General features: G+C 40.0%; 2 protein-coding genes across 2 annotated transcripts; both read left to right on the top strand.

The window, feature by feature from the left end:
- Nucleotides 1-14486: 14486 nt before the first annotated feature.
- On the top strand, nt 14487-17808 carry LOC110369571 (WD repeat-containing protein on Y chromosome-like). Its single transcript, XM_036133680.1, has 2 exons — nt 14487-17663; nt 17783-17808. Exons 1-2 carry the CDS (start codon nt 14537-14539, stop codon nt 17806-17808), a joined length of 3153 nt encoding a protein of 1050 aa, XP_035989573.1. The 5' UTR covers nt 14487-14536.
- LOC118561535 (proteoglycan 4-like) lies at nt 17687-22313 on the top strand. The gene is made up of 2 exons (XM_036133660.1): nt 17687-20204; nt 22255-22313. Exon 1 carries the CDS (start codon nt 17822-17824, stop codon nt 20198-20200), a length of 2379 nt encoding a protein of 792 aa, XP_035989553.1. The 5' UTR covers nt 17687-17821; the 3' UTR covers nt 20201-20204; nt 22255-22313.
- Nucleotides 22314-25965: the final 3652 nt, after the last annotated feature.

The following is a 25965-nucleotide window of genomic DNA, read 5'->3' as shown; positions in this document are numbered from 1 at the left end:
TGACGGAACTGGGTGTTATTACCGCCAGCGTGAATATCAATCTTACTGTATTTGCGCTCTCCTTAGCCAGCAGTTTCAGGTGCAGGTTTGAGATGTCACCTGTTTCTGGCTCCTGGCAGGCATTTGACTATGGTACCTGATGTCTCGAATGCCACGTTTCTGACTATGGCGCTGCCAATTACCAGAGTCGGCTTCTCAGCGGTGTGTCGCTGAGAGGGAAATCTGTTAGAAACACAGACAAGTTGGTGGTTCTTTGGGGCTGGAATCTAGATCTTTGCTTCCTGCGTATTGTCACCCAGCAGGCCTGGTTACCCTGCTGCTCGGGTACTGCTGGGGAATCTCTACATAAAGCTAATCTCTCTGATGGTTTTTTCAACAGCATGGAGCCTGTCCTCCAATTCTCCTACCATGCCGAGATATGCAAACTGTGTTAAACACGAGGAGTTTCCCAATGTGAATGCACAACAGAGAATGTATTGTAAAGTTCTTATGTGTTAGAAAACGGAGAGATGTCACAGCAAAGGGATTTAAGATAAAATCAAGCGAGTCTGGAACACCACAACCGCAACAGAAAACAGGAAGTGACACCTACGCCTTAACCCAATCTCAGGAGCTCAAACAGCGCCTCCAAATAGCCTCTCAACCAGCATTTACTGTGTCACTTTTATGTTGCTTGATTACAAAATCCTGGCATACAGGATGTCAACTACTGAGGGACCTGGCAGACTCTCGCTGGATGCTAAAACGGCTGTTAGACGCTATAAGTTATGAAGATACAATAAAATCATTTTACAGGCATTTTTATTCTTGGTTTTGTCCCTACAGTTCAGCCACAAATACTTGGTCATGATTAATCTTTTAGGCACAATCTTATTGTTGGTCTTAAAACCACATATGTAGAGATTTCTAGTAAAATAACTTCCATCTAGTGATTGTTAATAATATATAAACTGCAATTGTGCTGTATTACCTCCCCTAAGAATGAAAGAACAAGGTAGTAAAAATATATAAACACCAAAATGTTAAAATGCTACAGAACATAAACACATATCAGTGAAATCTGTTTTCCTTTTTGTTATTGAAAGTAGTGCACATCCACTAGTTTCAAATTCAAAGGTATAAACTAACACTACAAACTCAAAATGACTGCATGAATCTCCCCTAATCTATGGCCTGCCCCATCTGCCCAACATATTTCATTTACAGCTTTTAAATTAACTGCAGCAGCACCTCCTCTGGGATTGCAAAGCAGCCCGTCGTGTGTCTTGGCTTTGTTTGACAGTCGCTGCTCTGCAGATGCCAGACTCCATCTGTCTTCCCCTGAGATCTTGCTGCTGCCTTATCGCGCATCATCGATTGGGTCTGGGCAGGAAGAAGTGGGGGGAACCACCTATTTGTTGTCCTGCTGCTCTTGATTACGATCAACGCAAACCTCCCAGATGCTCTCTCTCTGTCTCTCTCTCTCTCTCTCTCTCTCTCTGTCTCTCTGTCTCTCTGTCTCTCTCACACACACACACACACAGACATCAGTTTCCCTGTGTGATCAAATTGTTCCTTTGCTGTACGTTCTAAAATGTCAAATAAACAAGAGAGGTAATAATGCAAAGGAGGAAAAATATTTAGAGAAAAATAAATAAATAAAAGAGCTGACAGAAAAATCTGATGGCACACTAGCAATATACAAATGCACAAATATTATTGACCAAATGAGTTATATAGGCTGTGTGCCGTGAGCAAAGGAGGGATGTACAAAGCAAAGCAGAAAGTAAGAATATCTATATGGAGGTAGAGGGTATGCACTGTACATGATTACTGAGCACTGTCAGCAGTTTGGAAGCCTGGTGGCAGAGGGGAAGAATGAGGTCTTTAGTCTGGAGGTCCTGCATTTCCCACTTCTAGTACCTTCAGGCGCAGGGGTTTCCGACCCACTACAGTAGTGCTGTCATACCGGACTCTGATGCAGCTGGTCAAGATGCTCTCCACGATGTAGCTGTGGACGTTTCTGAGGATCTTCAGAGACATACCAAATTTCCTTAGTCTCCTCAAAAAGTACAGCTGCTGATAAGCGTTCTTAACCGTTGCATACATGGTGTTAATAGTCCAGGTGCGAGCCTCACTAGACTCCTAGATCGTTGAAACTGCTACAATCCGCCTCATTTCCATTGATTGTGATGCTCTTTGTGAATTCCTACATGTAAATGAAGGGTCTTGAGCCAAGCTAATGTAGACAAAAACATGAGGGAACATCAATTTCTACTATAATATAATGTAATCATAGCCGCAGCTTATTTTACAAGTTTTATTGTTTCCATGGATTGTCCAGTCCCACAGTAATTAAAGCATCTACCCTTAGTGTTTTTTTGACTGTTTTTCTAGGATCAACTGGTGCGCTGGATGTGAAAATAGACTAAATCCCACAGACAAAATGGGTCCATTTTTTTCTTCTGAGTTTTTAATAAATGTGTTTGCTTACACCTTTTAAGATTATGTACTCTCCAAAATAGTTCTTTATTTAAAAAATTACTAACTGTATTCATTGGCTAAGTGACACAGCCTTAGTCTCTTTATAATGCAAAATGTACACCTACTTTGCTATAAGAAATCTTTGTCTGCATACTAGAGGCGGAATAATGAATCCAGCTCACAAGACAGGCGGCACATGATGCTGGAATAATGAACGAGTTGAGATACTTTGAGGAAAACTCTGGTTTTCATAAGACGAGCCTAAGAAGACCTGTTTTAAAGGGCCATTAGTTGTATCACTAAATTAAGAAGGGAGCAAACATGTGGTAGAAGGTCCCTCGTCAGATCAGAAAATCAAACGTTTAATCCTGCATGCAAGAGGAAAATGTGTGGAAGAAATCTAACATTATATACCGGGAACACCATCCCTGCCACGAAACATAGTGATGGCAGCATCATGCTGCTTTTGTGTGTACAGTATGTTAAAGTAACAACTCTAAACACAACTAGAGCTACACTGTATAGTTTATATCAAAGAATAATAAATAGTTTTAACGGCCTAGTAGAAGTCCAGACCTTAATCCAATTGAGCAACTGTAGCAGCTGACGTTCACAGAGACTCTCCATCAATCAGCGTGGCTTAAAAAACTTACATTGAGAAAATTAATTTAGACATGAAAAATTAGTAGAGACAAATAAACAGTTGGCAGTGAATGATGCTTCAGCAATGTATGTTTCTCAGAGATGATTATAAATACATGCCATGCAGATTTTTCGTTTAAATTGCAAACATTAGGAAAACCATGAGCTCTTTCATTCCACTTTACAGTTTCACATTACTTTGTGTTGGTTTACCACTTAGAATGTCAGTAAGTGAGGTAATATTTGCGGTGTGACTCTGGAAAATGTGAAAATTTTACTTTTAAGTTTGAGCTTTCAATACAAATAAGTGGCAATAACAGTTTTTTTTTTTATATTTATGTGTAGTGAGACTGTACTGATGGCTGTGAACTCCTGGGGTCCTTATGGTTTGCCTTTATGAGTTATTCATTCCCAGAGTTTCAGATGTCAAGTATAATCATATAGAGGCAATTGATCAGTCATCTGTCTGAAACAGGGCTTCATTTAAAATCCGAATAGCTGTGGCCTATTAATGTTCTGACTCCCCCACCCCTCTGTGCTCAGAATGAAATCCCCGCTAACACTGCATGCACACAGACTCGTTCTAATAACCTCCCCCTTCCCCACAGTGATGGAAAACCCTCTGCTTTAAGGGAGCGGATGTATGCCAAGCAAAGTTGGTAGGTGACTTTGCATAAGCCACTCACACACTTGATGTGTTTCATGGCGGCATGGGCTTAAATTATTTTGTCCCCTTGAATGGGGAAGCTACTGACAAGGACACAGGCCTAATTGGATTGATGTTGGAATGCATGTGGCCATCACTTCTTATTTAGCTCCCCGACTCACTCATTAGACTTGGAGGCAAGTCTTTAATTATTTTCAGCAGCAGCTAATTAAGGTAGAAGTATGGTTTGGAATTAAAATGAATATAAGGTGGGCCTTGGTTTGTGCCTCTTGATGATATTTTGTATTTCTAAAGAACTTGAGTGAACAGCTAAAAAATACAGTTATAAAGAAACAGATATGGCAAATTAGCTGTTTTTAATGAAATATGGTGGATGCTCCAGTGGTTAGTACTGGACTGGACTAATAACTAAAGTGGCCCTTTGAGGAAATGGTCCTTGAGGATTTTCTGTTAAAGAGCAGAATTACTTTTTCACATGGGCTCGGTTGGTTTGGACAGCTTTTTTTCCCTATAAATTATGCCATCATTTGAAAACTTATTTTTTTTAAATCAGGTTATCCTTGCATGGTATGCAAATATATTTTTTTATATAAAACACTTAGCGGTAACAAAGATTACCTAAAGGAATAGAGACTTGTTGTGCAGAACTACATGTCGAAAAAAACTATTTTGTGTTGACAAATAAGCCCTCTTCATAGCAGAAGAAAGACCAGAATCAACTTTAGAGAGGTTTTTCCGAGATAAAGTCATGCAGTTCGAAAGGTCCCATATTAGGCTTCCCTCTCCCGATTTGGACACACTCTCTCGGGATCCTTGAGGGCCTCTCGTGGCTTTGAAAGGTTGTATTTTGGATCAAAAACAGAAAGCTGACATCCACTGACACTTCTCTTTCAATCCCTCTTGATGTAATGCTTTGACTTCTGCCAGGAGTTATTCACAGAACAAAGAATATTTGCTACACATCCAGAAACCTGCTTTGAGGCCCAAGTCAGGCAGCTTAGCAGGCCAGTTGTGAATGAATGGAAGCCGATGGACTGAAGAGAGGATTCATGGTGGAAGACTCCTCACAGATTTAGGTTTTTGCTGCAATTCGGCGATAAATAGTCAAAGCAGCTGCGTGTTACGTGTTCTGACCCATGCGGTACCATATCTTTTTAACTCCTCAACAACCCTCTGCCGGTGGCACTGAATGAATGCCAGCAATGAACAGGTGCAACACCAGCTATGTGTACATCTCTGGGGTATAATCGGAACAGCAAGCATTAGATTATTTCTCCAAATTGTAAATAGCTGCATCTTGACACTTGTGACGATTTGAGCAGATGGCGGTTGTACTTCTCAAAATATACTCAGCGGCCGTTCTCATCTAAAGGGTAGCACTCGAGTAAACCCCACCACTTACCCCATCTGTCTTGTTGTTGACCAAGCTGTGCATAGTAGTGTGTTTGCTTTCTCTGCATGGTGTCTCCAAAGCGTTTTATCAGGCGTGTTCCTTTAGCCGACTACTGGTCAGTAAGAGGCTTTTTGATTGCCTCAGTGTGAGGTAAAAAGCTTTGATTTGTTGTCAGATTGAGCCTGGACTAGGAAATTATTCCAGAAGTATGAATATCATTGTTAAGTTGCTGTGAGGCTAGTTACAGATGCTGAAAAAAAAATAGAGCTGTGTTTTGTTTTCTGCTCTCCGTTTTCAGGCATTTGGCACAAAGTGTTAAATAATGCACTCAAAGGAAACGATTGATCTAACACCTGCTTTTTTATGCAATCAGTGATTGTTTACAAGGCGAGGGTCCACCCATACAGGTTGTGTAAAGAACTAATGGAAAAAGGTTGTGCAGCTTAATTCTTTCAAACAGAAAACAGCCATGAAATGTTTCGAAAAGAAGATTTGTTTTGGACTGTATGTATAGGCCAGACTGTGGTACCTGTACTATAATGCAGTCCAAACACAAAGTGCAGAAGTTCAGAACTCTTAGAAAACTGGTGCTGGTAAAGTAAACCTTGAAAATATTCCTCCATGTTGAATAGAAAAAATTATGCTCAATGTTGATTTTTTTGGTACAAAATACAGTTAGGCCCAGAAATATTTGGACAGTGACACTAGTTTTGTTATTTTAGCTGTTTATGAATACCTATTCAGGATCCATCCATCCATTTTTTCGCTTATCCCTATCCCTAACAGTCCATGTTTTTGGACTGTGGGAGAAAGCTAGAGTAGAGAACATGCAAATTCCATGCCCAGGGCCCAGGTCATAAAGACCCAGGGCAATTGTAGGACTTGAACCCAGGACCTTCTTGCTGCAAGACAACAGCTTGGCACCACTGTGCAGCCTTATTCAGGATAATAATTTCAAGGGACCGAAGTAATTGGACAATTGACTCAGAAGACTGCAAAATAAATAACAAGGCTGCATGGGCTCTTCCCTCGTTAACGTGTCATCAATTAAACAGTTAAAAGGTCTGGTGTTGATTCTAGGTGTGGCGTTTGCATTTGCAAGCTGTTGCTGTGAGAACACAACATGTGGTCAAAGTACCGCTCAGTGGAGGTGAAACAGATCATCCTGAGGCTGAAAAAAAAGAAGAAATCCATCAGAGAGATAGCAGAAATGTTAGGAGAGGCCAAATCAACAGTTTGGTACATTCTGAGAAAAAAAAAAAGGGTGCACTGGTGAGCTTGGGAACTCAAAGAGGCCTGAACATCCACGGAAGACAACAGTGGTGAATGATTGAGACCCACAGACAAGCACCAACTGAAGACCGCAGCAGTAAAGGCCTGGCAAAGCATCACAAAGGATGTAACCCAGGGTTTGGTGATGTCCATGGGTTACAGACTTCAGGCAGTCATCGCCTGCAAAGGATTCTCAACAAAATATTCAAAAGTAACATTTTACTTAGGGTTATGTTTAGTTGCCCAATTTGAGCCCCTGAAATGAGGAGGGTTTGTATAAAAATAGTTACAATTCCTACATCTTTTGTTCAACCCCTTGTATTAAACCTTAATTTCAATTCCAACGTGGTGCCATGCAGAGCCCAAATCATGAAGATTGTGTCACTTTCCAAATATTTCTGGCCCTAACTGTATATTCTGACAGTAAAAACCTACAATGGAAACATTTGATGAAGTATCAAATTGGGACAAATATGTCTTAAAACTGAGGAGCTGGATTTTAAACGTAACCACAAATGGTATCTTTCCTTCCCAACCAGGTCCGTTCTTAAGGAGATTTTAACTTTTTGAAAACCAACAACTAAATACACCATATATTGACTTGCAATGTTGTGTGACCTCAGACCGAGCAGATCACCTTTGAGACGTTAAGGAACACCACTGAGGACAGAGGAGCTGTAGACGAGGAGGAAGAGGTGGTGGAGAGGTTATATATATATAATAATGCTGCAGCTTTGCTTGCTGCACCATAGATATTTCAGGGCACTGTTCACCCTCCATACATCCCAGTCTCCTCTCCACCTCAGTAATCATCTCCACCTGTCAGCCACTAATCAAGCCAGAACTCATCACACCTGTCATTCTTCCTATTTAAGCTCCCTGCATTCAGTCCTTCCTTGTCGGTTTGTTCAGTTGGTTACCGTTAACTTCTGCTCGCCTTACTTTTCCTTACCAGCCTGAGTTCCCATCATCTCCGCCTGCCTGCCTGCTGTGGTTCTGGTTTGCTCTCACTCCGGTCCAGCAAGTATTCATCCAATCGTGCTGCTAAATCCTGCTGTGGTTCTGGCTTCCAAGTCTTTGTTCTCCAGTCCTTCAGCTCCAACCCGTCCACTGCAGAGAAAAAGGCTGCTCTTTCACTTAGTGACTAGCTCGCCTGTATATATGTATATATATATGTGTGTATATATATGTATATATATATGTATGTATATGTATATATATGTATATATATATGTATATATATGTATGTATATATATAGATATGTATGTATATATATATATATATATATACACACACCATATTATATATATATCTATATACTATATATACTATATCTATATATATAGATATATATATGTATATATATTATATATATATATATATAGTTATATATATATATATATATATATATAATATATCTTAGACAGGGGAGATAAATAAAGAGGGAGATCGCTCTGAATACAGATGTGTATAATTCCATTTTTAAACGGGGAGAATGTGAGGTCCGGTTTTACAGGATGATGCTCCCTCTTCTACAATGTTTAATAAGGAGAGAGATAAAAAGGCTGCACTTAAAGTGAGGGGGTAGGGAGTGTCTCATCTATTGGCTAAAAAAAACTAAACTTTTAATCTGAAACACGCTCCATCATTTCACTTGGCTTAGCCTTGCTCCACCCTCTGGGAGACACACAGATCCAGCTATCCTTTAGATGTTTCAGTGAAGCTGCCATTTTCTTCCACGTGATGTTTTCCAAGCCTGAAACCTCCTCCAGTTGATGACAGCTGTGGCCCTGATAGTAGCGTGGCCCCTGGTGTCACCACCCCCACCCCACTCCTTCAATGCCCTGTTGTAGTAAAATAGCCTGAAGGTGGCTGCAAGACTGTGGCTCCATCATGCCTGTTCTGTCCTTCCATGCCATGACACAAACACAAGTCTGTTTTCATGTCTAAATCAGATTTAGCTGAGCTGCTAACTCCACTGTTGGATGGCATCGGGCCAAAGTCAAGAATACACAATAGCACTGTTAAAGTCCAAAAACGTCAGTCAAATGCTGACTTGAAAAATCCCCCCAAAAAAGATTGCTCGTTGCCTTTGTCTTTTGTTCCTTCTCCAAAGTTCAGGCTAGTACAGTAAATTTGTGCTGACAGGGGTGAAGAGTCGCCATCTAGCAGATCAACAACCGTAAAACAAACGCCCAGAGCTACAATGGAATGGTTTAGATCTGGGCCCAGCCATGAGCCAGAATGGCCGAGTCAATGTCCGGACCTAAGTCTGTCACAAGTCTTAAAAATTGGGGTTCACAGAGCGTCTCCATCTAATTTAACTGGCTAAAAAACAAATGGGCAGAAATCTCCATCTCTAGAAAACTTTAATTTGATTATGTGTTCATTAATTCTTTCCACCTCTGCTCCAAAAAAAAAAAAAAAATCAATCTTTTAAAATATAGATACTCATCAATGTAAAAGCTGCAGCCACTGTGAGTGATCTGAGTCTGTCTTATATGTTCTATCAATAATTCAGGCTAATCTACAACTTCAAAAAGAGAACATTTAGAAATCATACCTAATAAATTGAAGCTAAATGACTTTAAATGCAGTAGGTGAAGCTGGAGGAATGTTGAACCCTTGGTGAAGAAACTGAATGTCCAGGAAGTTCTGTCTGAGGGACTCGGTCTGAGAGTAAATGGAACATGCTGTCAGGTATGAATGTCGAAAACCTAATTGATACCAAGTGGCTGTAGTTTCTGAATTGCTTTTAAGAATTGCTTTTTTTAATGGTATATTAGCAGGATTTTAAGCCCAATATGTTTATGTATATTTTAGATAACGGGTCACTGTTTTAGAACATTCTTTTACAGCTCAATCAGAAACCACAGGACATTGTTTCAGCCAAGGAACAATGTTGCATGCTCACAAGCCTTTCATGCATTAAATGTCAACTGGTTCTGATTGTGTAAAGTCTCCCAACTGTCCCCGTTCAGCTCGGCTCAATTATGGTACTGTGCTCTCTTTAGAAAGCCTGACAGCTCCGAGGACTTGTTGGTTGATCCCTCCAGTATGTCTCTGAGGCTGTGCTGTAATTATAGCCTCTTTTGATCCACAATCTCTGCCAGAGTCTGCCTCTCAGAGAGGGGAGAGTCATCCATCTCCTCTGCCCACGGATTGACACTCATTTGCAATGCAGATATTTCTCCTCAGTTTTTGGAGTTTTGAAATGAATTTATAAATGAATACAAGAGGTTCTGGAAACAGTTCTTATAGTAGGTTGCTCAACATAATACTGTAAAAAAACAAATGCAAAAAAATATTGTGATGTGATTGGATTTCTTACTCAAATGCAAAAGTGTTTTATGATGTTTTGTTTATAAACGCTGTCAAAGCAGTGATATTAACTTAATTCATCCACATTTCATAGCGTGGGACAAGAGCCAGGATTTCTGGCTGTGTTTCTGTGCACATCATTTTATTTTTACAAGAGGGCCTCACATGTTCTACTCAAACAGTAAACATTAGTTTTTAGAAACAAACTAAAGAGCTAAATAAAAAGGAAGCCTCCTGACACAGTATCAAACATCTGCGTTTCAATGGCATACCAAGATGTGGCTCTAATTATGGAAGGCTCCAACAATGGTTTTTCTGCGCCTCTGAAACTGTAGCATACATTACGTGCGTGTAAAGGACAACACACTTTGACACGCATCAAAACACACGACCAAATTCTTTTTGATGAACCAACGTGGTGATCCTTTTTGAACCTGTAACATTCAGGGACGTTGACGCTGCTCATTAAATTAGCGGCTCCATCCAAATACCCTTAGTTACAGCTTCTAGCCCCTGTTCCTTGACGTTTCACAAGGTCAACAAAACACTATCGTGGGTAGGAGAGGTGCTTTTGACTGCTGTGATGATTTTGGACAGCCTTTAACTCTGATGTCATTACGTGACGGAAACGCACATGGATGTTTCTAGTCAAACCTACAGACTTCTGAAAATAAACTACAAAGTGTGCGCCCTCCTCTCTCTGGACATTTTCTTTCATTTCTGTGAGGTGAGCCATGCTTATACGTCATGTCACGCAAAGGATTGTGGGATTCCTTATTGCTCTTTTGTGCTGGCAAGAGACGTTGTGAGATTCCTATGCTAAATTAGCCGCAAGAGGAAGCATACAGGCTCTTTTTCCTACCTCCTTACTTACTGACTGCACTATTTGGACGGCACTTATAATGGCAACCACTGACATACTTCCGCTTTAGCTAAAGAGTCCTTATCCAAAAGAGGTATTCAGATTAACCCAGGAACGCAAAAACCTTTATGTCTCAGCAGTCAGAGCGGCTCTCCTTCTGCGCCACTTTTAGTTGTTCTTCTACCGTTGTAATGAAGCATCGCTGTAAAAAAAAAAAAAATCAAGACTGGGAAAGAAGTATTTTGTGATTGAAAACCAAATATGTGACTCACAATCTCGATATTATAAGGAGAATGGTCAAATGTTACTCCCTAGCAATCAATTTCTCAAAAGATTTGACTATTCTGGGGAGAAACCTAGTTTAAATTAAACTCAACTCAATGAATGCTAAGCTAATATTTAGATGTTGGGTAAAGGATTTCTACAATGAACAGTTTATGGTATACTATAATCATTTGATTTAGTAATGAATTCGTTTATCTCTAATGGCAGGCTGCGCCACCTGCTGGTAGGAATAGATAACTGCATTTTCCAAAAAATACACACATCCAAAGCTTCCAATGTATGAGGTATCATTGTTCCAGGTGAGCGTTGCCCTTTAATATTTGGAACATGTTAAAAAAAATGTTGTGGTAATTTAGAGATGCAATACATACTCCTACAAAATCCTACTGGTATTTCCCAGCAGTGATCTGAAAATAAAGCTACATGATCCTGTACTATGCAGTTGCTCTCTCTGCATCAGTGAAGATTTATCAGTCTAAATTCTTGTTTTTAAAAGGTATTTCTGCTAATATCATTTAATCACTTTGAGGGCACCCATAAATTATATACAGCATTTAACTGTGTACTCATCTGACACTCATCTCAAATAACAAATGAAAATAAGTACAAGTTACTAGATGTAACCTCACAACTTTTGGGTTTGGAAAACCAAAGCTTACTGTCCTCAGTTCAAAAATCTAACTGTTCCTGGGTGTGCAATGGGCAACAATGATGGACATGAATGCAGTAATTCCTTTCCCTCATTATAGGTACTAAACATTACTCAATCTCTGGATTGCTTCAAAAGTTTGGAACCTCTTACCCTTTATCCATGACCTGCCATTTTGCAGAGACATGTCAGCGCCAATTAATAAAACTGTAAAATTGTTAATGACCTCTTCCCCGCATAATGGCGTCCTCTGAAAAATGATGCTCCCACATTTGAGCACTTTGAGAACTGCGGTCTACAGGATGCATGTACTGGAGAGGGCATGCTCGGAGACACATCCCCCGTTTTTTAATTTCTGTTTCCCTGATTGCCAAAGGTTCTGGGTCATAAATCTAATTGAATAAATAACTAAGCCACATTTAATGATGCCTTTGTTATGTTCATGATTTTCCTTTGTTTTCATCTTTCATTTGAGCCATTTATTTGGCAATCACTATTCATTTTCAGTTAGTGATACATAAAATCCGTTAATAGCAATGGTTCTGCAGACACTGAAAAGAACAGGAAGGAGAAAGTTACATAGTACATGTGTACTTCATGGGTTACACAGTGTGCTCTTTGTTGGCTCAATTTTGTTTTGTGTGGTTTAGATGAAGGGGGGCAAAGATCAGAGTTGCCAGTAAAAAGACAGCAGACTAGAAACGATTAATTTACTGGTATAATTAGCTGCTGCTATTTCAGTACTGGCACATGATTTAGAGCACATTGGGGTGTGAGTTAGATTGCTGTGTGTTGGTGTGTTTAACCACCTCATGCTGATTCTGCTAGTCCTACGGTGCCTTGCAAAAACGTTCCTTTGAAATTTTACACATTTTGTTGAACTATGAACTTAGATTTATTTTTTGGTTAGGTTGCTGTGATAGAGTAACACACAGTGGCTCATTCTGAAAAGTGTGGTGTCTTTGCCTGGATACCATTAATAATATCAACCTTCAAAAGGTCATGTTATGACAAAACCCGCTTGTGTGTAGTCTAAGTGCAGAGGTCAAGAACATTAGTTAAACACTTTTGTGAAGACCAAGGAACAAGCTAGACGGGTTGAGTTTTTGAGTAGTGATGAGAAGGTTTTCAGGTGTAAAACAATGTCCCAAGACTTGGCTGCCCACTTATAACGACAGGCCTGGCCTGAAAAATACAGACATTTTCTAAGAAGCAGCCCAGAGGCCTGTGGGAACTCTGTAGGAGCTGCAGACATCCACGGCTCAGATAGAAGAATCTGTTGCCAGGGCAACTATTAGTCCTGAAATTCTCAAACCTGAGCTTTATGGAAGAGTGACAAGATGAAATCCATTGATGGAAAAGAACCATAAGCCAGCTTGAAGTTTGCCACCAACCATGTAGGGGAACACCACAAACTTTCTTATCTGAGACCAGAAGTAAACGTTTTGGCCTACATACAAAACGCAGTTTCAGCCAGTGTGGGTCATGCGGTAGGGATGCTTTTTTGACAGCTACAGGGAGGCTGGACAGAATTGATGGGAAAATGGATGGAGCTAAATAAAAGGGTAACCCTTGAGAAACCCTATTTGAGGCTGCAAAAGACTTAAGATAGAGGACCAACTTCCAGTAGGATAGTAACTCTGAAAATACAGACAAAGCAACACTGGAATGGTGTTATTTTTTTTTAAGTACAGACTCAAATTCAATCAAGAATCTGTGGCAAGAGAAATGTGACATCTAAGCCAACTGAGCTATGCTGTGAAGCACCATGGAAAAATGTTAAGTTACTAGATGTGCAAATCGAGTAAAGACGTAGGGCAAAAGATAGGTCATATATTGCTGTAGTATATAGATCTTGAATGAATGAAAACTTTATTGTCATTGTCACAAGAACAACGAAATTTAAAAAGTGCCATCGATCCGTGCATATGTTTAAAAAAAACAATAACAATAATAAATAAATAATAAATAAATCTCTGTCCCTCAATTTACACACAATATAAGAAATAGATAACAAAAAACTGATAAAAACAACTAAAAAATTAAAAATAGCACATTCTCACACACATCATCCATGATAATTAATGTATATTTTTGGTTGCATTTAGTTTTGTTATTGCTGTCGGGTAAAAACTGTCTCTAAAACAGTTGGTTCTTGTTCTGATTGCTCTGTATCGTCTGCCTGAAGGCAACAGTGTAAACAGAGAATGTCCAGGATGAGAAGTGTCCTTTGTGATGGGTTGTGCCTTTTTTAGACAGCGGTCGCTGTGCAAGTCCTCCAATGAGGGGAGAGGGGAGAATGTACAACTGGGGAATGTACAAAACAGTGTAAAATAATAGTAAAACAAACCAAACAAACTGAATGCTAAAATATTTATGCTTCATAACAAGGTTTTAACTCCTTACTTTTCAGATTTATTCAGAATTTGATTTAAAAACAAACAGTTTTTGCTGTTAAGCAGAAGCTATACAAAGCAGAGCATTGTTAAATACATATATATATATACACACACACACACACACACACACACATTATATATTATATATATCCATCCATTTTCCAACACGCTTATCCCTATTGGGGGCGCAAGGGGTGCTGGTGCATATATATATATATATATATATATATATATATAAGCTTTTTACTTTAAATAAAAAAGTCGAACTCTCTGCTAATTAAAATTTGTTTAGAGGCAAATATTGTCATTCTATAAAAAGGCAAAAAAAAGTATAGCTGCAATTATATTCAATGATCCAAACTGGGCCATTTGGAATTTAGATGACAGATGGTTCCACTTACCCTGTTGTTGCCAAGCAACATCAGCTGATGTCATAGGGGGCTTTGATGTTTGGTGAGGTCACACAATTCCAGGTTCTTAGTAAGATTCTAATTCTCTGGGATCACATTAGAGATTAGACATCTCTTCGAACAAGATCGAAAATACTAGGAATCGGACTCGATCAAACTGTTGCTGACAACCATGGCAGTGCGTTTTAAAACAACCGTGCAAAAGGAGGAAACTGTTCTCACTCCTGAAACAGCATCATCGGACAGTTCAGCAAGTGCAGAAAAGACGTTCACAGCGGAAAAAATTCCAGCAATTGTTCATCTGTTCAAAATGGCTGATGTTGATAAAAGTGGAGGCCTGGACATGGACGAGTTTTATGGGGTTATGAAGGAAATAAACCCCGACATCCTCGAAGAAGAGGCTTGTGTCTTACACATGAAGATTGACACAAACTGTGATCGAACTGTGGATCTTGGAGAACTTTTACACTATCTCCTTCAGAGAAATGAGCAAGCAGAAGCTTTGGACTACAAGAACCTACTCTTCCCTTATGGTTTTACATATAAAGATGGTGACAGTTGGAATAAAATTGTGAAAATGATTTGCCGCCCCACCAAGAATATAACTGCTCCAGATTTCAGAGACTATTGTCCAATGGAACCAGTCCGGTCTTACAAAGACTATACTTACATTTCGATCACTTCAAATGGCAAACTGAAGTTCTGGTCAAATGATTTAGAAGTATCAGACACTTTTTCCCTTCAGGACAGAGGGATGGTGACACTTCCCTTTCACAATCCTCCAAAAATGCAGGTAAATGATATGATCTACATCAGTGATCTTATGCTGCTGGCTGTCTCTACAACTGACAGAGAAGTCTTGTTTTATAATTGTAAGGAGTTTGCTGATTTAACAAAGATCAAATACTGCATCATAGAGGAAGATATTACAGCCATGGAGTACTACCGCGCTGGGAACAAAGGAATTTTGGCCTTTGGTGATTCAAGAGGATATTTGTATGTGTTTGTCTCCTACTATGTCCGTATTAATGGCCTTTTTTGCAAACGCAAGTTGCGAAGCATCCGTGGAAAACACTACCCGATTGTGACCATCTCATCTCTGCTAAAAAAGACCAGTACAGACTTTAACAGTCTAAAGATGTTCGTTTTTGACGACATTTGCACTCAGGTACAATACCTTCCATCTTTGCATTTTTTCACCGTCTGTGGTGAAACATCAAAATCCATGGCTCTTATCGAGTGCATCTTTGACCAAGAGAAAAAGATGCCTGATGTCAACACACAAATCTTTACAAGCCCAGAAGACCACAGATACTACCGTTGTGTTGCTTATTCCCATAACTCCAAGTATTTTTTGACTGGTGGATTAGCTGGCGTTCTACGTGTATGGTTTCCTCACAAAACCAGATCATGTGAACGCGAATTACATGGACACAAGGAAACTGTCAGCCACATCATTTACAACCCTATAGAGAAACTTTTTCTCAGCATGTCTACAGACAAAAAAATATGCATTTGGGTTGACGGAGAATGGATCTGCAAACAGACTATTTATCCCAGTGACCTGCCATCGACAGCCCCAATATCTAGTGTATGCTACAACATACACAACAACGAGTTGTATGTGGCAAACAAAAACATTGCTAAATGTTTTGGAAGAGGAACGAACGCTTTTCACGAGACTTTGAAATCCCACGAACATCCTTTGAGCAGCATGATATATCACAGCATCTACAAACAAGTTGTCTCTGTTTGCCAGAAAGGTATTGTTACAGTGTGGGATATCTTGTCAGGAAAGGCTGTTATGCAGTTTGACATTTCACAAAACAAGTATGCGGGTCAGACATTCATATCATTCGATGAAGTCAACCGCAAACTCATTACAGTTTCTCAAAACCGGATGGTTCAACAGTGGAACTTTAACAATGGAGAAATGCTTGACGTCCTACCAGAAAAAATACCAAATGATGTGACCAGCATTGTCTGCATAAATGATGAAATGTTTGTCTCCGCAAAGGATTGCCCAGATATCTTACAACTGGACTCCAAAGGACAGTTGAAGAATGTTTTGAATCATTTTCTTTTAGATGACATTTGCTCCATGGATTACCATGAAGACAGACTGATCACGGCATCCACCAATGGAAATGTTCTCACCTGGGATTTAGAAACTTTACAAGTTTGGGATTATATCAAGACAACAGATAAGCCCCAAGTACATAGGGTTGAAATATACCTTCGCCAGCAATCGTTTCAACAGGATTTTCAGCCTGAGTCTACAACGAGGGAAAATGAAAAAGAAAGCCCTCTTATAGTAAAATGTCTGAGGACCAGAAGTGTGGGCCCTAAAAGAGCAACATTGCTGATTACAAGAGATACGCACATTACTGCCTGGTCCACAACAATTAATGGAGGATTGATAAGTAGGTTTAAGGTAGTAAAGGACGATGACGCTGAGATTACTTGCATATTTCTTTCTGAAACTGAAACAACTTTACTGACAGGAGATAGCAATGGAGTAGTCTGTTTGTATGATATTCAAGATTTTGGCATTCAAAGTAAAGATGACAAGATGGAATTTGAAACAGTAAATGGATGCAAACTCCCTTTGCAATCACCTCCATTGCTAGCATCTTGGCAAGCTGCCCATTCTACATTGGTAAGTGTGGCATGTGATCCTGCTTGTGAGAAAGTAATTACCGGAGAGCTGCAATACAATGTGAAACTCTGGACAAACACTGGTACCCTTGTTGGCACATTTGGGAAGGATCGATGGGTGAACATGGTTCAAAAACATCATATCCCGCCATTAGAGACAACAAACTTCGGTATCCCAGGGTTGGTACGACAAGAACTAAAAAAGAAAAAGGCTGACCTAGGACCAGGTAATGCATTAAAACTGATGACGGATGGCAATTGTTTTGTATCTCTTTTACATTTATTTGAATGCCAACCCGAAAAGAAAGTTCTGATACAAGCTTTGTCAGAAGAACCGACTCCTCTAGAGATTATTTGGAATCGTACACTTAAGGCACTTAACAGGATAGAACAGGAATTGAAATTAGTGAAAAAGATAAAACAAAATTCAGCGGTACGACATATAAGTGCTTTGGAAAAATTAATCGCTCATTGGATAGAAGATGAAAAGGAAAATTTTGAACTGTCTACGGATGAGGTCCTGGAACAGTCTGAATCTGTTGAAACACAACATTCAGTGATAAACGTGGTAGAAACCACAGAAAGTACTGAGGCTGAGGAAACATCTGAAAAAGAGGATTCATCGACTTGCTTTGGCACATGTGAAAATTCAACTATCAATTTACCAAAAAATGTGGAAAAACTTCAACTACCAGATGAAGTGAGGATCCAGCTAAAACCAAGCTGGCTTGTGAATCCTTATCCAAACGACCTGACTGAGCCTTCAACAGATGTAACAACAACTAAGAGCCTCACGGAAATGTTCACTGAAAAAGAAATAAATCTAGTTAAATCACCAACAAGAGTGATAGAGGAGCAGCCAACACAGCCTCTGCTAGAGCCGCATCCACCTAAGGTCCTGGCTTCTTTAAACGAAACTACGCCAGAAAAAAGTCAAAGTAACAGTAAAGCTGAAACAGATTCCACAAGTGAGGCCCTCGAAACACCAGACATCGTCTTACCATTACCAGAGAACTCAAAAAAGTTTAGGCGTACACGGAAACAACTTAAATTACTTCAAGATGAGATCACAGCACACTTGACAGGCCCAGGTGAGCAGATAGACAGTGAAAGTCAGGAATCTACAAATGAGACCCAGCAAGTGTCTGATTATCCTGCAAAACCCCCAATCACTGTAGCAACTAAAGAAATTTTGTCTCCACAAACCACAAAAGAGACACCAGTTTCATCAAAAGAGCATAGCTCCCCAGGAGCTTCACTCTGGAGCCCCTGCTCAGAAAAAAGAGCCGGACCTGAAGGCTGGACAATGCTTCATGATGACATTCAACAACCTGAACTAGACTTGCAATTACCACCAGGGTCAAAAGTGGTGCGCTTCAAGGAGACTCAATTCACAAAGACCTGTGCCTCCAGAACTATTACTGTGCCAGTAAAAAGTGCTCTGAGAGAAAATGTCACAGTAGAAGAAAAGCCTAAGAAGGAAAGAGATGCTGTATTAGCGCTGAAAACCATTGTGAAGAAACATTCATTAAATGTAGTCCCCAAGGGCCCATTAAAGCCAACACAACAACCAAGTGAAAGCAAATTTTCAGAAGAATATGACCAACATTCAACTAGTGCACTGAAAACGTTTGAAGGTCACGTGTCGCAATGCTCTCCACACACACCAGCAACTAAAAAAAGTATTGTGAGTAGTGCAGACCAGAAACAACCAAAAGGACAGCTACAGTTAGCAATGGCATCAACCTCAGAAAGGATCCCAGACACAAAGAGGGACCTGACTAAAGTTCAGTATGTGACAATGCAACCCAAAGACCAGACTGCGCCAACAACTAAGACCTCTCATGCCACTTCATTAACACCAAAATCAAAAAAGGATCCACCAGTGCAAACTCAATGGGAAGCACACCCACCCATGAATGCTGCAGGTCCCACTAGGTCAGTAAGGAGCTCAAAAACACACATAGGTGCAAGGGGACAAATAATTCAACCAGCACCTTTAAAAAAGATGATGCCACCACAGACTGAACACAAGCCACATCCACCCACGACCCCTGCTGGTCCAACTAGGCCAGCAGGGAGTTTAGGAACCCACAGATCTGCAAGGGGCCCTACACATGAGAAGGAAACAAATGTTCAACCAGCACCTTTACAAAAGGTGAAGCCCCCACCCAGGACCCCTGCAGGTCCAACTAGGGTGGTAGAGAGCTCAACAACACACGTTGCCACAAGAGGACATGAGCATGAGAGGAAAACAGCTCTAAAGGTATTACCACCAATATCAAGGAAGGTGCCACCTCAACAAACACAACACAAACCACACCCACCCACGACCCCTAGGGTGGTAGAGAGCTCAACAACACACATTTCCACAAGAGAACATGAGCATGAGAGGAAAACAACTCTAAAGGTATTACCACCAATATCAAGGAAGGTGCCACCTCAACAAACACAACACAAACCACACCCACCCACGACCCCTGCAAGTCCAACTAGGGAGGAAGAGGGCTCAACAACGCACAGATGTACAAGTGGACTTACGCATTTGAGGAAAACATCTCTGCGAGTATTACCACCAATATCAAGGAAGGTGCCAGCTCAACAAACTCAACACAAACCACACCCACCCACGACCCCTAGGGTGGTAGAGAGCTCAACAACGCACATGTCCACAAGAGAACATGAGCATGAGAGGAAAACAACTCTAAAGGTATTACCACCAATATCAAGGAAGGTGCCAGCTCAACAAACACAACACAAACCACACCCACCCACGACCCCTGCAAGTCCAACTAGGGTGGTAGAGAGCTTAGGAACCGACAGATGCACAACAGGAAACACGCATGAGAGGGAGACAAATATTCAATCATCACCACCACCTTTAACAATAGAGCAGCCACCAAAGAACAAACAGGAGCCGCACCCACCCAGAATGCCTGCAGGTCCAGTTACAACACGGGGACAGATAAAAACAGAAGGAAAAATGAAATCTATTCTGAAAGATGGGGAGGACAAAGAGACACAATCCGAAGAGGAATTGACAGTATTCGACTATTATGCAAAACAGTGGGCAATCACACATGAAGAAATAGAAAAAGGGATACGCTTTGCATCCACGTTAGAAACTGTTTATGTGTTTGACCGCATTGAAGAGGAATGGGAAAGCATGCAAAGTTGAAGTGGTGGGCAATAGAATTTAACAGCGACACACACGTAGCATAAAAGGCTACAGCAAGCATCTGCCTTCCATGTTCTGGACGCTCTGGTTTTCAATACTACAGCTCCAATAAAATTCCTAATTTCAAAAGTTTTTACAGGTTTATCCATGTCCTGCCCAAAATTAAAAAAAGGCCTACGAGCATGGCAGTCCACTAGGGATCTGTGTTTATCTTCCTTTAAGTTTATTGTTAAGCTATAATGTGCTATGGTGTTTCGATAGGGTTTTCTCCGGGTGCTCCGGTTTTTTCCCTAAAAAATGTTTTTATTAAATTAAAATTCTAAAGGTTTATCAAGTACCTGCCCAACCTTAGAGAAGTCTTGTGAACCTGGAAGACCACGAGGGACAACTCTTTCTCTTTCTGTCTTTTACTTTATTGCAGATGTATTTACACAGTGTCAAATGTTTCCTCACATTTCAATGGGGTTTTCTCCGGGTGCTCCGGATTTCTCCCCCGCAAAAAAACAATTTATTCCAATAAAATTAATAACCTTCAAATTTGAAGGGTTTTAGGGTTTTATCTATATCTTGCCCAAGCTTGAAAAATTAAATTATGACCGCTGGAGAAATGCAGCAGTCTTGAATGGGTAAGAAGATATATACAACGGATAGATGGCTGGATTGTCCAGGTTGAACAGTGAGCTGTTTAGTCTGCGCCTGAAATAGTCACACACACACAATCGTGTCTCAGGTTTGTTTCCAAAGTAAGGCTCCTTCCTCTGGTGGTGTCTCACTGAAAACTTAGGTTCCACTTTGTTTCTGTTTTTTTGCACACATGTTTTCCTTTTAATTGACTTTAACCTAACAATACTTTAAGTTGTAGTTTGGCATTCTATGCATCAGTGACTTACTTTTAACTTCTTGTTTCTTAGGCCTTCATCACATTAAATGTGAAAGAAAACATTAACAGCAACTTAAATACAATCAATCAATAAATAAATAATTTAAACACTTCAGTTGGTTCAGCTAACAATTACAGAATAATGTTAAAAGCATTCACTAACATGACCTAGAGAGATGACTTCAATTCATTTCATTAACTCCTCACAGGAGCATTACTGTAACCAAAAACACAAAATCTGGTTTGTTGGTCAAACAAATATTTTCTTTAAAGTGAGTAAAAGTACATCAGATAAATCCACAGACAACAAGAGTTACAAAAAAGGGAAAAATATTTCTTTTTTACATCCTGTATTTAATTGGTTTTGTAATTTAAAAGGGCATAGCATACATTCCAAGATTTTTATATTTTTTGCAGACACCCCCTACAGAAGCATATTGCATTCACCAAAGAAAAAAAAAATCAGACAGCTTATCTTGTAATTATGACATATTATCTCGTAATTATGAGATATTTTCTCATAATTACGCAATGAGATGTCATAATTGCGAGATAAGATGTCATAAGTATGAGATAAGATGTCATAATTACGAGATCCTGATCTCAATATTATGAGATCTTTTCTCATAATTACGAGAAAAGATGTCACCCAGAATAGAAAACAAATCTTAGTCTACAACATGGTTCCATTTCAGTCTAGGTTAAAGCAGTTTAAATATTGATCCAGTCTAACCTTTAATCACAGTTTTAAACAGCAGCTATTCTCCTTTTGATGGGCATTTTGTAAAAGTACTTTTTTTCAATTCCCATAAACAAAAACATTAAGGTAGGTGAACCAGGTTTAAGATGGCTACATTAAAAATACATCCAAAGATTTAAAAAACCATGAATGTGCTGTTTTACATCTTAGAACGCCTATGCATTTGATCTGACACTCAAATTTTGAAAAATCAATAGTAAATACTTTTTAAAAACTTTGAATTTGGAATCTTTAGCTTCTCATTTAGTAAAAGCTGAGTGACTGTGGCTTGGTGGGTATATGAGTTCAGTCCGTTTACCATTTTAAATGGAACAAGTGCTCAATTTGTAGAAAACATAAATTAATTATTTTATTTTCACTTTTGTTCAAAATACAAAACTTCGAAAAACCATAATGTCTCTGCTGTGTTTACAGGTTGGCATCTCTGAGGCTATCAGGCTCCTCTCCTGTGGAACCAACTCCCAGTTTTGGTCCGTGAGTCAGACACCCTATCTATTTTTAAGACTAATGTTAAAACTTTCCTTTTTGACAAAGCTTATAGTTAGAGTGGCTCATACCCTGAGCTATCTCTATAGTTGTGCTGTGATAGGCCTAGGCTGCTGGAGGACATCAGGGTCTAATTTTCTCACTCTACTGATTTCTACTGTTCTTCAGTCTACTGTTCTCCAGTTTTGCATTGTATTACATTGAAATGACTGTCGTAATTTCTGCTTTTAACTTTTGCTCTCTCTCTTTTTCTTCATAGTAGGTACACCTGGTCTGGTGTTCTGTTAACTGTGACATCATCCAGAGAAGACGGCTCACCCGCTACTTCCATCTAATGTAGAACAGATTACTAGATCAATGTGTGCTTCTGTGCTTTTTTGTTTCTCTTGTTGTGTCTCTGTTCTGTCTTCTGTAACCCCAGTCGGTCGAGGCAGATGACCGTTCATACTGAGCCCGGTTCTGCCGGAGGTTTTTCCTTCCCGTTAATGGGTGGTTTTTCTTCCCACTGTCGCTTCATGCTTGCTCAGTATGAGGGATTGCAGCAAAGCCATGTACAATGCAGACGACTATCCCTGTGGCTCTACGGTTCCCCAGGAGTGAATGCTGCTTGTCGTGACTTTGATGCAATCAACTGGTTTCCTTATATAGGACATTTTTGACCAATCTGTATAATCTGACCAAATCTGTATAATATGATTGAACTTGACTTTGTAAAGTGCCTTGAGATGACATGTTTCATGATTTGGCGCTATATAAATAAATTGAATTGAATTGAATTGAATTGAATGCTTGGATGGTAGCTATCCAGCTCATCTACAGTGAAAAGATTCCTTTCTAAAGATTTTGGCAAGGAATAAGAAGCACAGACTGCCTCATTCATGGATGCAGATAGGGGACATTTACATTCCCTAATTTAATGTAAAAGATAAATACTATATGAAAGATGCTTTTAAATATGTAGTGTGCACTTTAATAACTTGTTTATTTTCATGTCTGTTGTGCCAGTTCATACGTGACAAAAACTGCATCAATTCGGGACGTAACGGACTGCGTTACCCATGATGCAATGTGGTCAAAATGGCCACCAACTCATGTGGTCAAAATGGCCACCAACTCCCATCACGCAACACGGCAAAATGGCCTCCGATCAAGATAAGGTTGCTATGGTGATGGCTATAAAAGCCGATCACACACGACAATCTTCCTTCTTCCCTGGCTTTAGCCAACCCGAGAAGACACACACAGCTGTTTCCGTTGGGTTATTCCCACGCCACGTGTTCGAGTTCCTCGCTGGACCGAGATTTTTCGACGCAACGGTTATTCCCTGCTTTACATAACAGGAGGTCGACTAAAATAAGTACTTTTAAATTCCCTCTGATCAAAAGATTGAGAGACGCCGTATCTCCCAGTGATCGAAGAGGACCCCGCTTTGTCTGGCCAACAAAGCGACTGTGAACCCGGAGGAAGAAACGAAGGAGCTTTTTCCCCGTGCCGCTGCAGCCTGCGGACAACTGCGCTCGTCAAGACGCGTCCAGAAAGACGCGTCCAGAAAGCCGCATTACTCGGAGCGCTCCGGACCAGCCCCGAGGCACCTCAAAGTAACGGGGTTTCCCCTTTTATTTCTGTCTCACCAACAGGGTGTTTAGAAGTGCCTGGGCAGGCGGTAGAACTTTGTAGGTGTTGGTTAATGCTTTTATTCCACGACGAAGTTGGAATTATTTTGCTGAACATTTTCTTTGTATGTGCATGCATTTTACAATTGATTTTGCTGTGTTGATTTGTGATCCATCAAGAACCCCGCCGTGGGTTACTGCTTCATTTCTTTTCATCTTTTTCCCTGCTTTCCCCCCTCTCTCTTTTCGCTTCTTCTTATCAATTTAATCTTTTTGTCCGAGCTCAAGTCGCGGGCTTTGCTTTAAACTCCCAGTTAGCTGCGCACTCTCTAAGCGAGGCATTATCCCATCAGCGTAAGCGTGGTTACGTCATTAGGACCTCCCCTCATACGTCATCGTAGCAGCCATCTTGGGAGGGTGACGTGTATCTTAACTGTAGGGAGCTTAGCTGAACTAGCTTTCGTAAGACATCAAAGCGTCCAGTGAGATTCCCGAAGCTGTTCTGTCTGTCAATGCTGATACGTCAAATGCCGGTGTTTCGAGGGCGGTATTAAACAACTGTGAGTTAAGTTAAGATCTGCTAACCGCTCATTTTAATCCATTGTTTATTTTTGTTTTGTTCTTTATTTCCACATATATATTTTGCATGTTTTAGTTTAGTAATGAGTAAGAATTCCAAAGTTGTTCAATCAGAGAATTACTGTAACAGGGAATTGCTTTTGGTTCAATAAAACCAACGACTGCGGAATAGACATTGTTTTGTGTTCAGTCCAATTCACAGTTGCCTGGGTATTATGAATTCAGAGCTAACCTCCTTTGGAGTTAACATCTGATATTAATACAGAGACAATATCATTGGATGGTGATAAGGAATAAGGATTTAAACTCTAATTGCAGTTACATTGGGGTTCTCACAGCCTGCTGGATAAACCTGGTCGGTTAACAGTCCGACCTGATCATTTATTCCAGCATAAATGAGTTCATAACAGCAAATTAACTAATGCATTAGTGGTATAAATACTTACAAGCTTATAGCTAACATCACCACCATTTGAACTATATTTGTTATAGCGGAATTTTGAGTTGAATGATTTATTATTTAAATTATAATACCAAATTATAATTAATAATAATAATAAGCATATTCAACCAATTTATGGCATAACATGTCTTTCAGAAAGAACTCCAAAAAGTGGTTCACTTATGGAACAGCCTTTTCTTGGACAAGATCATTTTAAACAGGTTTCTGAGCAAGCAGTGGAAACTTGCAAAGCCCAATGTCTTCTGAGAGGACCATTCCCGTGATGAGACAGTGTTCGAACTATCATACCTTCTGATGACAGAAAACTTTCTTCATGCACTGTCCACACCAGATGAAACAATTGAGTTATACTTATTTTTAGGAGCTTGAATACGTACAAACCTGTGAGAGTTGTGATATTTGCTTGCAAAAAATTAGAAGAGTTTGTGCAGCAAATGATTTTGACTTGTCCAGAATGACCCTGTCACTTTCCCACACAGTCAGAAATAACCAGCTGGAGACCCCACAACCACTGAAGGCCAAGCAGTGAAAGAAATTCATATGGAGGGACAAAAAAGAAACAGAGCTGTTTTCATTTACTCCCATCTACCTATACGTTTCATCATGATGTACATAACTTTTTGAATTTTGCTGCTAGGTGTTATATTTTGTGTGCTTCTGGTTGTGTATGACAGCAAATATATGCTGCTACATCTATTAGGACAATAGCAAGAAATTTAACTTCACATTTGCCTTGTTTTCTATCATACAGGACAGAAACTATTTAAATTATATATGTTCTATAAACGCCCTGCGACAGACTGGCGACCTGTCCAGGGTGTACCCCACCTCTCGCCCAGTGAATGCTGGAGATAGGCACCAGCAACCCCCGTGACCCCATGAGGGATTAAGCGCGCAGAAAATGGATGGAAGGATGTTCTATAAACCACACCACTCCTCCTCATATTCAAGACATCCATCCATTATCTATGCATGCTTATCCCT

This window comes from Fundulus heteroclitus, unplaced genomic scaffold, assembly GCF_011125445.2.
Source record: "Fundulus heteroclitus isolate FHET01 unplaced genomic scaffold, MU-UCD_Fhet_4.1 scaffold_66, whole genome shotgun sequence".
In the NCBI taxonomy this organism is placed as follows: Eukaryota; Metazoa; Chordata; class Actinopteri; order Cyprinodontiformes; family Fundulidae; genus Fundulus; species Fundulus heteroclitus.
This window is presented reverse-complemented; position numbering and strand designations above follow the sequence as displayed.

Coding starts and splice junctions, on each gene's coding strand:
- LOC110369571 (XM_036133680.1), top strand. CDS start 14,537: ATGGCAGTGCGTTTTAAAACAACCGTGCAAAAGGAGGAAACTGTTCTC. Junction 17,664..17,782: donor ATCGACTTGCTTTGGCACAT/GTGAAAATTCAA, acceptor GACCTGACTGAG/CCTTCAACAGATGTAACAAC.
- LOC118561535 (XM_036133660.1), top strand. CDS start 17,822: ATGTTCACTGAAAAAGAAATAAATCTAGTTAAATCACCAACAAGAGTG.